The sequence below is a fragment of the Schistocerca nitens genome, chromosome 5 (assembly GCF_023898315.1).
Source record: "Schistocerca nitens isolate TAMUIC-IGC-003100 chromosome 5, iqSchNite1.1, whole genome shotgun sequence".
NCBI classification, from domain to species: Eukaryota; Metazoa; Arthropoda; class Insecta; order Orthoptera; family Acrididae; genus Schistocerca; species Schistocerca nitens.
Window position 1 is genome coordinate 543,580,131 of NC_064618.1, and position 14,706 is coordinate 543,594,836.

General features: G+C 43.9%; 1 protein-coding gene across 1 annotated transcript in view; it reads right to left on the reverse strand.

Moving 5' to 3' along the window:
* Positions 1 to 14,706, reverse strand: part of LOC126260569 (glutamate receptor 1-like) — a 1,252,588-nt gene that overhangs the window by 264,620 nt on the left and 973,262 nt on the right. Inside the window, exon 9 of the mRNA XM_049957904.1 lies at positions 13,385 to 13,492. Within this exon, the coding sequence (XP_049813861.1) occupies positions 13,385 to 13,492 (108 nt within the window). The remainder of the gene's footprint in view (positions 1 to 13,384; positions 13,493 to 14,706) is intronic.

Below are 14,706 nucleotides of genomic sequence, written 5' to 3' on the forward strand. Positions count from 1 at the left end.
AACATTCATATTTCTTTACGTACTAAACGAACATGTAGTAAGAAATTGGGGTTCCTATTTAAAAAAACGCAGTTGATATCCGTTTGACCTATGGCAGCGCCATCTAGCGGGCCAACCATAGTGCCATCGGTTTTCCCCTTCAAGGTAGACGAGTTTCGTTCTTTTTAGTTTTCTGGTTTGATGCTTATTTCGTGAGATATTTGGCCCGGTCACTATCAATGGAACGCCCTGTATACTGGCCACAGGGTTAGTAAGGCGTTCTCTTGGTAGGGTGTATCATCCCTCCTTGTAGTTTACAACTGCTGGACGATCGTTGGTGCACGTGGTCGTGTTGCAATACGCCTCCCCAACGTACCTCACTTGTGCTCCATGGGATTTAAGTCGGGGTAACGGGTATGCCAGTCAAATCGCTGAATATTTTCTCGTTCCCAGAGAGCCTCCGCCTGCACTGTTCGATGCTGTCGCGCACTGTCGTTCACAAAAAGTAAGTCGGGGCCGAATGCACTCCTTAAACGACGTACATGTGAAAGGAGTACAGTATCACAATAACGCTGACTGGTGAGTGTACCGCCCGCAGCTCGTGGTCGTGCGGTAGCGTTGTCGCTTCCCACGCCCGGGTTCCCGGGTTCGATTTCCGGCGGGGTCAGGGATTTTCTCTGCCTCGTGATGGCTGGGTGTTGTGTGATGTCCTTAGGTTAGTTAGGTTTAAGTAGTTCTAAGTTCTAGGGGACTGATGACCATAGATGTTAAGTCCCATAGTGCTCAGAGCCATTTGAACCATTTTTTTTTTTTTTTTTTTTTTGTGAGTGTACCAGGTTCAGTGATTTGGAGGTCAGTACGCCTATGCAACAGTACTGTTCCCCACGCCACCTAAAGCATCATGTTCGGCAATGTCCCCCAGCGCATTACCTTTTCTCACCTCTAACTGTGTGAAAGAATGTTCATCATCACTACGCGGGCAGTATCTGTTTTCGTCCGAGAAGAGCAAGTGACCCCATTCTTTGTTCTTCCGCTCCCTGTTCTTTCAGCACCATTGTACACGGTGCTGCCTATATGCAGGAGTCAACGTCACAACGTATTGGTCCGGCGCGTACGTCACGAATGTGGCCCTGCGCTCGCTCGCTCAAATCAGCAGACAAACTACGTTTCTACACCTGGTAACTCGTAAGTAGGCGTGTCCGTACAAACGAAAACAATCTTTCACTGGAATCCGCTGTTATTGAATCTTACTGTTATTAGTCCTATAATGATGGGAAGTCCATGGGCCTACTTATAATATTTTACGGCTGTACTAGCGTACAATAAAATCAAATCATGTTAAAATGATTATCAGTTGCATAAAGCACCACTTCCAGCATGTAATGATTACTGTTAAGCAAAGAGACTAAACGCTACAAACAAGCCGTTATACGATTTATATCGAGTATTGATCTTCCATTAAATTTTGCTGTAGTGCTGTTTATCAGTAAGACTTCCAGTGGAAGACGCAATTCTCGTTAGTACTTTCACGCCCATCTGCGCGTTAACAGGTTTAGAAACGCATTTTGTCTGCTGAGCTGAGCGAGCGAGTTCAGCACTACCTTCGTGACGTACGCGCCACGGCCTGTCTCTCTAGTGGGCCTCGGTATTGGTCACGGGGCACAGATAACTCCCCGTGTAATCACGGTGCCACAGTGGAGCGGCAGAGTACGTGCCTTGCAGTCCTGTTGCATGTTCTTGGAATTACACATGCTGTTTGATGTGAGTCACTTCTTGTCTGTTACACAATGTAGCGGCCATCTGCTGCTGCAGCAGTGCGTGTTGTTCCGAACACTACCAATCTACGGAAACAATGCTGTGACGAGTATCAAACTCCTTATCACAATTCATCATTCCTGAAGTTTCCCGATGATTCTTTCCCGTGTGAAGTGAGGACGATTGTTGTCCACGAGTCACATCTTCATACAGCACTGTAGCTGCTGGCTGAATGACGTTCACTGTCTTTTCCCGTTCCGTCAGCTGCCTTGTGTTGCAGGAGAAACAACATTTTGCGCTATAGTCAAGCTAACACAAAGCCGTTTGATGTCAAACTTCCTATGCACGACTGGGAGCAGAATATTTTCACTTAAAAATCATGCCATCTTGTAGAGAACATTAAATATAAATACACCGAGATGGAATGTCATAACCATGTCATTGTTTCAATCTCTCCGTAACGCTCACTAAGGCATATTACAGTACTCCTTGCCAAATGGGTGCGTCTTTAACATTGATGAATATTTTATCAACCTGTAAGTATGTGAACAGTACAGAGAAGTGAAGAAACCACTCAGGAAACCACTCATTCCACCTTTTCGATGGGATACCTGTGAACACATTCCACACGGAACATCCTCTACATTAATAGGGTCACGACCAACAGACACAGCCGCACCCAAATTTCAAGTTTCATAATGCTCTATAATCTGCATTTGTGACATTGTTAATATACTTCTAGCATTGAACACAAACTGTTAATAAGCAGTTTGTGAATCACTGTGGTCCACAAATGTCGCCACACATTCAGATAGAGAGTTGCGGCCAATAGAAATGAGTACGAAGAGCTGCGCAAGACACTTCTTAAAATAAAAAAAGAGAGATCAAAAAAGCTGGAACGATATATATTTTGATGACCATTTTTTTAACGTGCCGTACGGGTATTCCTCATACAAAGGAGAATTAGGTTGGTGCATAAGTTCGCAGGGTGTTTGTTTTAGATGTTGGTATTCCGGCTGCTATGGGTTTACTTTTTATTTGTAGTTCGCTGTGGCCTTTTGAGTTTACATAATGTCATTTTGTCATTTAAAGATAGTCAGTGGCGCTGTGGAGTCTAGGAAATGAGTGCCAAGTGGAGAAATCGGAACACTGCCCACATATTCTTCTGTTTGAGTTCAGTAGAGGGGTAACAGAAGCGGAGGCAGCCAGAAACATTTGCACCATGTTTAGGGATAATGCCATTGCACAAAGCACACAAAGATAACGGTTTTTTTCTGACGTTACTGATTCTCCACGCTTAAGAAAACCTACGGGGTTTTATCCAGATCGTTTGAACAAATTAATCCACAATGATCCACTCCAGCGCACTTGAGAACAAGTAAATCTGCTGAACTGCGATCATTACACCACAGTCCGACATTTTCAACCGATGGGGAAGATTCAAAAATAGGTTGTATAGGTACCGCATGCTCTAAGCCAAAATTACAAAAATGAGCGTGTCGTCATATATGCACGTCTGCTTGTTTGTCGCCATTTGGCTCGTGAGCGACACCGACCATTCCTATCCTATATATGTATCGGTGATGGAAAAATTGTGTCTTGCTAAGATGAGGAAAACAAAGGAATAGCTGAGCTCATACAAAACAGCAACTCCCCATACAAAGACCTCAGCGCATCCACAAACAATAACGAGATAACGCTATTCATCTGGTGGAACAGCGACGTTGGGCTGTACTACGAATTACTTTCCTGAGTTGTAACCGTCTCTGCTGTTATTTACTGTCAACGACAGGCGTATTGCAGACGCCGTCGAAGATCAACGACCAGGATGACTGCATGAAGTAATGTTACTCCACGACAGCGCCCGCCCGCATGCTGCTACACTGACAATAAACGATGTACAGGAGATGGGTTAGGAAGTCATTCTTCACTCACCTTATGCACCTTATCTTGTGCCCTAAGATTTTCACGTTCTTCACTCACTGTCCAACAACCTTCAAGGAATTTCTTTTCCGCATGAAAATGTGCTCCAAACATGGCTCGACAAGTTCTTCGCCTAAAAACCAGGTAATTCCTAGAGTCGCGGAATCGAAAAGTTACCCCATTATTGACAGACTATTTTAAATAGTGAAGCAGAATATATTATTAATGATTAAATTTTCTGTCATGTGTATAAGATGTGTTTATTAAACTTATAGAAAAAACGCTACGAAATTATGCACCAAACCAACATTTGTGTTCTTATCAACATGAGAACAGGGAATGTCACACTAGCTATTATGGATCTCCAACGATCTTCTGAAACCGAGTAGATTTTGATTCTCTCTAGTTGAGATTACAGCGAACTATACTAAATACAAGAAAGAAATGTTTATAAATAGAGGAGAGGACGCTTTGTATGAGACTTTTTAAAAAAATACTTCTTGTACGACATTCCTGTTCGAACTCATAAATATTACGCTGATCAGTCAGAACATTATGATCGTCGGCCTGGTTTCGATATAAACCCGTCCATGCGGGAGCAGCGTCAACGGGCGAGGAATGACTGTTGGTCAGACACATGCATGGTACTTATAGTATTACTGAGCGTGCTGTCCATGTGTAGAATGGTGAAGGCGCATCATCTGAGTTTGACCGAGGGCATATTACGATGGCCCACAGGCTCGCCACGAGCATTTCGGTAACTGAACGAGTTGTCGGCTGTCCAATGTGTGCTGCGGTGAGTGTCTTCAACACGCTGCGAAATCAAGGTGAAGCCACGTCCAGAGTCGTGGTGTTTGGCGGCCACCTCTCGTTACAAATGTCGGTCGTCGTGGGCTAGGTGCACTGCTAAAACAGGAGAGTCTGCGAACTGTGGTGAAACTAACATCAGACTTTATTGCTGGGCAGAGTTCAAGTGTGTCTGAACACACCGTGCACCGAACACTTCTGACCATGCGCCCTTGCAACTGTTGACCCATGCAATGTTAACAGCAACTGTGATTGAAATGGGTGACAGTCGGTACCTCACGTTGAAGCAGTGGCAGAGCTTGTAGGGTCTGATGAATCCTGATAGTTTCTTCACCATGCAGATCGGAGGTCAAGAATCCGTCATCTTCCAGTGGAAATGCTCCTTGAAATTTGTACTGCTAGACAGAGACAGCCTGGCGGCGTCTCCATAATGCTCTGGGGAACTTTCACGTGGACGTACATGGGTCCAATGGAGCTCGTATAAGGTACCGTGACGGTCGACGAGTATCGCACACTTGTTCCAGACCTGGTACACACCTTCATGACGACCATGTTTCCCGACGGAAGTAGCATATTTCAGCTAGATAATTCCCATGTCAAAAGGCCAGGAGTGTGATGGAGAGGTTCGAGGAATATAGCGGCGAGTTCCAACATTTGTACTGGCCCCCAGCTCGCCAGATCTTAACCAGATGCAACACATCTGCACGTAGCGTCAGAACTCATCTGCTCCTCCCCGTAATTTACGGGAATTAGGTGACTTGTGTACGCAGATGTGATATGTGATGTCAACTCCCTCTGCTTCCAATCCAAGACGCTCTGCCGCTGTTATCATTTCCATAGGTAGACATACCGGCTATTAGGTAAGTGGTTATAACGTTCTGGCTGATCAGTGTGTTTCACTACGGAGTAAAACAAAACTGTACTCAGGTAAATTATTTATATACACTATCCCATTTGCAAACATCAGACAACAGTGTATGAAAAAAACCAATTCTCTCTGTTATACTGCGGTGTTGCATTTATTTCCAAACCCGCCAGCAGGGCGACTAGTCTCTCTGACATTCCAACTCGACGCCATGTTACAGAGGCTCCTGGTTGAGGACAGAACTTTCATCAAGGATTCTCAGCGTCCTGAATTTCATCCATTTCGATTATACGTACATTAATTTGAGAGCTCACACTGTGCATATTAAATGATGCTGATCAAGCCGTCTGAGATGCTATGCATTAGCATCACGGGTACATATAAATTCCTCTCGTTTGAATGCAACCGGCATTAATTCCGTGGCACACCTGACGCATATTAAAGCGGATAAATTATGCAGGACCAGCAAGCTGTTAGGTGTCGACTCAGATCTCCAGTCTTCTTTTAGTATTAGTGTGCAATTGTGTTCGTCTTCCAGTGCGCCTTTCATGGTCACCCCTAGTGTACTTCAGTGTGGTTGATGACAGTGTTAGTTTCCTGCAGCAAGTCACAGATACGCGATGGGTGACTTGTGTTACTGATCTGAAACGCAGAGCGCGCAGAGATGCTTGCTAAACCTCCTTCTGAAGGATTAAACAAACGTCTTGCTATAGTTGTGTATAAGCGTTGTGGTGAAGTAATGTGTTTATACTGTTCCATTAACCTGTATTCCTAGGTCAATTATGCAGGGGGTTAAGAAACGGCCTTACACGAGCTCTTAGCCAAGCACTCGTTGGCCATTCATTGCCAAGTGGTACGACGATCGGTGGGCTGCTGGTACTCGCCTTACATACTTTGGCTGCCAGCTGTGCTGTCACTGTACTCGCGCCTTCACCACATATGGGCTCACGTTTACTCTGCGTTCGATTTGTCCACTTTAACCGCGCCATCGCTGGATCCCATGCCGTGCTGAGCTGCAGGCCACCGTCACTATTTACGGTGTTACTGGTGACTTTTTTCAATGGCTTCTTTCATTACATAATGCCAGGAAGACTTATTGAGAGCCAATAAGTAAGTTTCGTCGAGTTTCATCCGTTGTCCGCTTTCTAAAGCACGCTCAGCTAAAGAAGATCTCTTGTGGCAGCGTAGGCGATGTATCCTCTCATGCTACTTTCTTCGTTGTTCCACAGTGCGTACTGTTTGTCCGATGTAAGACTGGCCACATCTACAAGATCTTTTGTAAACCCCAAGTGTTCTGAGACCTGCTGCGTCTTTAACTGGTCTTAGCATTAGACAGATTCTTATCGGAGGCCTGAAGATCGTTTTGATCTTGTTTCAGCAGGCGGCTTATCTTGGCCGACACGGAACCACAGAACGACAAGAAAGCATTCCTCTTCCCGTTCCTCGACGGTTGTCTTATTGCGATTCTTGCCTGAAATTTCATTTACTAGATGGGCGTTACAGCCGTTGTTTCTGCAGACCTTTGGTAGGTGGTTCAGCTCATGGAGCAGGTTATCAGAGTCTCATACCATTCTTGCACGACTCAGAAATCGGCTAGTCCCTTCGGAGGTTAGAGTCCTCCCTCGGGCATGGGTGTGTGTGTGTGTTGGTCCTTGGATAATCTAGGTTAAGTAGTGTGTAAGCTTAGGGATGTTTGTCCTTGGATAATTTAGGTTAAGTAGTATGTAAGCTTAGGGACTGATGACCTTAGCAGTTAGTCCCATAAGATTTCACATACATCTGAACATTTTTGACTCCGCAATGTTTATAAAGCAGTACGCTTCTGCGCTAGGTGATTGTGGCTGATGGCATGCAAGTACAGATCGGTGTGGGTGGGTTTTGCGTAGACCTGTGGCCTAGGGCATGCATTTCGTATACGGCGGACGAGGATGTCTTGTATTTTTCTACTTCCGTGGTGATATGGATGTTATTGTTAATGCTGCTGAGGTTTTCAAAGAATTCATCAAATTTCTCACGTCCTTGAGGCCAAATGACGAATATGTTGTCAACGTATGAAAAGAAGCTACTATGCCTTAATGGTGCTCTGTCTAAGACAATATCATCAAAATTCTGCAGTAGCTGGAGCTTAACTGTACTTGCACTTTACAAACGTTTGTGCATGATGTGATAATGATAAGAGACACTCATAACCTGCCCCATGATATGGGCGTCCTGCGCAATGTCTTGATGAAAAACGGCTATAGTTTTCATGAAATAAATAAAGTGATTTCAAACCAAACTCACAATAATACCAATGACAAGGTTTCTTTCTTCCCGTTTTGTGGATCCGTGTCGGGCAAGATAACCTGCCTGCAGGTATGTCAAAACATCAAATCGACCTTCAGGCCTCCGACAAAAATTTGTCAATTGGTGAGACCAGTTAAAGACGCAGCATGCTTCAGAAAACCTGGGTTCTACAACAGGGGCGGCCAAGATTACGACTGATAGACCGTGCCCGGGCCCGAGCGCAAAGCTCTCTGTCTTGCTTCACATTTACTCACCGGCTACACCTCCACTCTCGACATCCTCTCCCAATGAGATGTAGTCGAGTTCCCTTACCCGACCATGAAATCCACTCTGATATGTACCCATCCTACCAGCTCTAAGAGAACCCACCTCACATCCCTAGGTCAGTGCTCCACCCATAACCCAAGAGTTGGTCCAGAACAGCGTCCCACCTCATTCTCCGGCATTCCTCGTCCAACTATCCACCCACACAAACTCACCCTTATGCACTACCCCAACTGCTACGTTCCCATGATACCCCTCCTGTTAGTCTATACCTACTCATAACTCGATTCATCTACACTAAAGAGCCAAAGAAACTGATACACCTTCCTAACATCGTATACTGTCCCAGCGGTCCTTCAGAAGTGCCGCAACGTGATGTGGCACGGACTCGAATAATTTCTGAAGTAGTGCTGGAAGGAATTAAGACCATAAATCTTGTAGGGCTGTCCATAAATCCGTAAGACTACGAGGGGGTGAAGATCTCTTCTGAACAGCACATTCCAAGACATCCCAAATATGCTCAATAATGTTCACATTAGGGGAGTCTTCTGGCGAATGGAAATGTTTAAATTCAGAAGAGTGTTCCTGTAGACACTCTGCAGAAATTCTGGACGTATTGGGTTCTCACGCTGTCTTGCTGGAATTCCTCAAGTCCGTCGGAATGCACAATCTACATCCACGTGATTACTCTGCTATTCCGAATAAAGAGCCTGGCAGGGGGTTCAATGAACCACCTTCACGCTGTCTCTCTGCCGTTCCACTCTCTGACAGCACGCGGGAAAAATGAGAACTTAAATTTCCGTGCGAGCCGTGATTGCTCTTATTTTGTCGTGATGATCATTTCTCCCTGTGTAGGTGGGTGCCAACAGAATGTTTTCGCAGTCTGAGGAGAAAACTGGTGATTGAAATTTCATGAGGAGATCCAGTCGCAACAAAAAACACCTTTGTTGTAATGATTGCCACTCCAATTCACGTATTATGTCTGTGACTATCTCCCCTTTTTTCGCGATAAAACAAAACGAGCCTTCCTTCTTTGAACTTTTTCGATGTCATCGCCCATCCCACTTGATGCGGATCCCACACCGCACAACAATATTCCAGAACAGGGCGGACAAGTGTGGTGCAAGCAATCTCTTTAGTAGATCTGGTGCACCTTCGAAGTGTTCTGCCAATGATTCTCAATCTTTGATTTGCACTAAACACAACATTATCTATGTGTTCGTTCCACTATAGGTTATTTGTAATTGTAATCCCTAAGTATTTAGTTGAATTTTACAGTCTTCAGATTTGTCTGACTTATCGCGTAATGGAAATTTATTGGATTTATTTTAGTACTCATGTAAATAACCTCACACTTTTCTTTATTCAGGGTGAACTGGCACTTTTCGCACGACACAGGTATATCATCTATATCATTTTGCAATTCTTTTGGTCATTAGACAACTTCACAAGACGGTAAATGACAGCACCATTGTGCAGATAATCTGAGAGGGTTAGTCAGATTGTTTCCTGCGTCGTTAATATAGATCAAAAACGCGAGTTATTACTTCTATTCTACTCGATGACTTTCAGTCTATTACTACGAGCTGTGACCCTTCTGACAGGAAATCACGAATCCAGTCGCACAAATGAGGCGATATTCCATAGGCACGCTTGTGAGGAACGGTGTCAAAAGCCTTCTACAAATCTAAAAATATGGAATCAATTTGACATCCCCTGTCAATAGCACTAATTACTTTATGAGTGTAAAGAGCTAGTTGTGTTTCACAAAAACGATGTTTCCTGAATCCGTACTGACTACGTGTCAGTAAATCGATTTCTTTGAGGTAATTCATAATGTTAGAACAAAGTATCTGTTCCAAAACCCTACTGCAAATCGACGTTAGTAATAAAGGCTTATAATTCAGTTTATTACTCCTGTTTCCCTTTTTGGGTATTGGTGTGACTTGATCAATTTTCCAGTCTTTAGGTACGAAACTTTCTGTGAGCGAGCGGTTGTATATAAATGCCAAATATGAAGCTATTGCATCAGCATACTCTGAAAGGAACCTGATTGTTATACAGTCTGGACCGAAGGCCTTGCCTTTATTAAGTGATTTAAGCTGCTTCGCTACACCGAGAATATATACTTCAATGTTTCTCATCTTGGCAGTTGTTCTTGATTGGAATTCAAGAATATTTATTTCGTCTTCTTTGGTGAAGGAGTTTCGGAAAACCGTGTTTAATAACTCTGCTTTAGTGCCACTGTCATCAGTGACTTCACCGTTGTTATCGCGCAGTGAAGATATTGATTGCGTCTTGCCACTGGTGTGCTTAATGTATGACCAGAATCTCTTTGGGTTTTTTGCCAGATTCCGAGACAGAGTTTCGTTGTGGAAATTATAAAAAACATATCGCATTGAAGTACGCTTTATATTTCGAACTTCTGCAAAACTTTGCCAATCGTGGGTATTTTGCGTTCTTTTAAATTTGGCATGCTTCTTTCGTTCCTTCTGCAACACTCAGTACAATTTCGAATAACGTTTTATGCCTGCCGTCGGCTTTAAACGTATAATTTTTCCACCATATCAAGGGTAGAAGATGCCACCGACTATAATTGTGTGAGTGGGGCACCTATCTGACATGAGACTCAAGTTTTCTTTGAACTGTTATGCTACTACATCTTCTGAGTCAGGGGTCGGTAAAACGATCCAATAAATAGTTCAGGCCGATTGTCAAGTATAGCCTCTACCCTTACTATTTAGCAGGAATTGTCTAGTTCCATTTCACCACAAGGTAAACTACTTCTGAATACAATAAATACTCCTCAATGGACATCAATGGATGCAGGTGATCAGACAGGATGCTTAAGTACGTGTAACCTGCCAGAGTCGTATCCAGTCGTATCAAGGGTCCCGCATCACTCCAACTGCACACGCCGCACACAATTACAGAGCCTCCACCAGCTTGAACAATCCCCCGCAGGCATGCAGGGTCCATGGATTCATGAGGTTGTCTCCATACCCGTAGACGTCCATCCACTCGATACAATTTCAAACGTGACTCGTCCGACCAGGCAACATGTTTCCTGCTCCCAGTCATCAAAAGTCCAACGTCGGTGTTGACGGGCCCAGGCAAGGCGTAAAGTTTTTTGTCGTGCAGTCATCAAGTGTACACGAGTGGGCCTTCAGCTCCGAAAGCCCACATGGGTGATGTTTCGTTGAATTATTCGCAAGCTGACCCATGTTGATGGCTAATTATTGAAATCTGTAGGATTTGCGGAAAGGTAGCACTTCTGTCCCGTTGAACGATTCTCTTTAGTCGTCGATGGTCAAATTCCTGTAGGATCCTCACCGCGCGGTTTGAGGCGTCATATCACGGACTGTGCGGCGACCCCCGCCGGATGTTCTGGTCCTCCCTCGGACATGGGGTGTATGTGTTGTTCTTAGCATAAGTTCGTTTAAGTAGTGTGTAAGTCTAGGGACCGATGACTAAAAAAGTTTGGTCCCTTAGCAATTCACACACATTTGAACATTTGCAATATCTTTTGCCGGCCGCAGAGACGTCGAAGATTTGATGTTTTGCCGGAATCCTGATATTCACGGTACACTTATGGAATGGTCGTACGGGAAATCCCCAGTTCATCGGTACCTCGGAGATGCTGTGTCGCATCGCTCGTGCGCCGACTATAACACCACGTTCAAACTCACTTAAATCTTGATAACCTGCCATTATAGCAGCGGTAACCGATCTAACAACTGCGTCAGACACTTGTCTTATATAGGCGTTGCTGACCGCAGCTTCGTATTCCGCCTGTTTACATATTTCCATATTTGAATATGCATGCCTATACCAGTTTCCTGGCGTTTCAGTATACATCTTTATCTTAATGAGTCAATACATCGGCTTTTTACTTTTTGTCCCTCTGTCTTATCTTTTTCGAAACATTCATTTGCCATTCCATCTGTGTCAGTCTTTCAATTAATCAACAAATCTGCTTTTTATATTTTCAGTTATGGAACTGATGTCTCTTATTACGTCATACATTCATTTTTTCTACCGGCATGTCCAATTTCATAACACGTTATTTAAAATTTTTACTTTCATATGGTTGAAGAGCGACGACTTGTATCCGCCGACACCCCACCTCCCCGATCATATGGGACAAGTGGAATGAAAGGACAATAAAGGGAAAAAAAAAGTTGTCGCGTTCACAAGTAATATTATAAATTGACGGCACTTACTTAGATTATCTTTAACGGTTCGCAACATTTCTTTACTTCTCCTGAGTGGTCGAAACACTGGTGTGATTCCTTGTCTGTTTAGGACTATCTAATTTAATGGTTGTAACGCAGAATGGAAGCCGCGCTGTATGTTGGTCCTATTCGTTCACTTCAGTGGCATTGCATCTTGGTTTTCTCGACAGCATTGACCAAATATCACAAACAGAACATCCGTTACCTCTGAACACCGTCGTTAGGTGGTTAACCTCCAAGCTGAGGTCGTCCCTGCGCGAAATAATTCTGTCTCTGTGTACTACAGTGTTGAGCATAGCTGTTTTCTGAGCTGGATGGTGAAAACTACACCCGTTGAGATACAGGTACCTGTATGTGTCGGTTTTCTGTACACAGAATGGCCGAGTCGTCCATCTGATTTCCGTTCGACCAACACCTCTACAAAAGGTAACTTTCCGCCCTTTTCGACCTCTACTATAAGTGTTTGTTAGGATGTATAACATCGAAGAGAATTGTTTGATGGCGTTATGGAACGTTGCACTGTAATGAAATCTACATCTTTATTTTGAGTCATTTCGTGAGGTAACGTCTGCATAAAGAAATGTTTAGGTCAAGCCGACCAGTGCGGAGGACCTCTCAGTTCCGTTCACGCTGTAAATAGCGGAGGGTACGTGAACATGTCAACAGAAATTCTGCATCCACATCCCCAATAACAGTTTCCAGTTCAGGACGATTGGATGAAGAAACGAATCAGGTTTCCTCTCTGTCAATCGCTCCAAACTTTTCGAATTGAAATATACTGTTCAGCCATCGTTTAACTACTCCCTCTTTTCTGTAATCAATCAAGAAATAAGTGCAGTGCATAGTACGAGGCAGGGGTAGGCATTATTATGGTTAACACCGGCGATGTATATCATCATTCAGAATCTGCAGAGAGAAATTGGTCGTTATCGGTTCACGAAAGGAACACTAACGTCACGTTTGGCTCAAATGGCTCTGAGCACTATGGGACTCAACTGCTGTGGTCATAAGTCCCCTAGAACTTAGAACTACTTAAACCTAACTAACCTAAGGACAGCACACAACACCCAGCCATCACGAGGCAGAGAAAATCCCTGACCCCCCCGGGAATCGAACCCGGGAACCCGGGCGTGGGAAGCGAGAACGCTACCGCATGACCACGAGATGCGGGCAACGTCACGTTTATGTTGCAAATAGCTAAATCGTAAGCTAATTTCATAATTTTTTTTTAGCATGAACAATACACCCGCCAGAGTGCCAGTTCTCTTACCTTGACCATGGCGCTGTTGACAGTCATCTCGACGACGTGCAGTGTGTAGTTTCGGCGACGGCCATCCTCGCTGAAGCGGATGTCTCCAGTGAGGCCCTCGATTTCTACCTGAGCAGAAACAGCGTTAGTTTTCGGAAAATTAAGAAAGTTACAGGAAGGAAAGGAATATCATGATTCAACGCCGCGTAGGCGAGGCGGTGGTTATAAATGGAGCACCTGGTTCACGGTTTATGGATATGACGGAAGCCTTAAATTAGACAAGCCGGATGGCGATTTGAACCGTGCTCTTTCCGACTGCAAATCCATTGTCTTAACCACTGAGCCATCTCTCTCAGTAGGGCACCGTAAATAAATACCTGCGGTAAAGAAATAAACTACCGTGTGATGTTTATTATAGTAAAAATTAAATTCCAGAAATTATTAAAATATTTTAGTAACGCGTTAAATAGTAGAACTCATCTTCAACTGGTTTATGTAGACATTTCATACGCCATGAGCACACAAATATTTCTTGGGCCCTGGTGACGGTCTTTGGATATCGCGCGAAGGCAAAGATGGATGTTCGACATTTTCTACGTGAAATTTTACATAACCTAACTTAACATCAGAAAAGTGCATCCGATACGGGTGCCAAAAATTCTCACGCTTCTACCAAAAAATATTCGTGAAAATGTTTGTACCGACACTTTGAATACCACTGAAAATGATGCTGATTTCGTAGCGCTTGGTTTTTCACTTATGGTCTACAAACTAAGCGCCTGTCTATGGATTGGAAGGGCCCAGCTTCACCGAGAGCGAAGAAAGCTGGTTTGAGCAAATCACAATTTAAAACGGTGATGGGTGTTCCTTTACTTTCGATATTCATGGTAATGCGTATCTTCAGTGGGTTCCTGAATGTCAAGCTATTAATCATCATTGCTATCTTGAAGTTCTTCCTCGGCTGTGTGGGGAAATAAAGAAGAAAGACCTGAACCGAGGAAGAACAAGTCATGGGTTATCTGTTTCACATCAAGACAAAGCAATGGCTCACTCAGAATTGTCAGTTACAGGTTTCTAGAGAAGCAGAGCATCATAATATTAGTGTCCACCTTACTCCCCTGACCCAGCTCCATGTGAATTATTTATTCGACAAGGTTACATCAGCTTTAAATGGAATAAGATTTTAGTCCGCTGAAAATGTGAAAGAAAAAGCAGCGTGCGTTATCGAGGAGCTCACAAAGGAAGCCTTCCAGCAATATCGGCGGAAAATTCACATGGAGCGTTGCAGCGATAGATAATAGGAGTATATTCATGGTGACAATAACGAAATATGTATGTTTTTA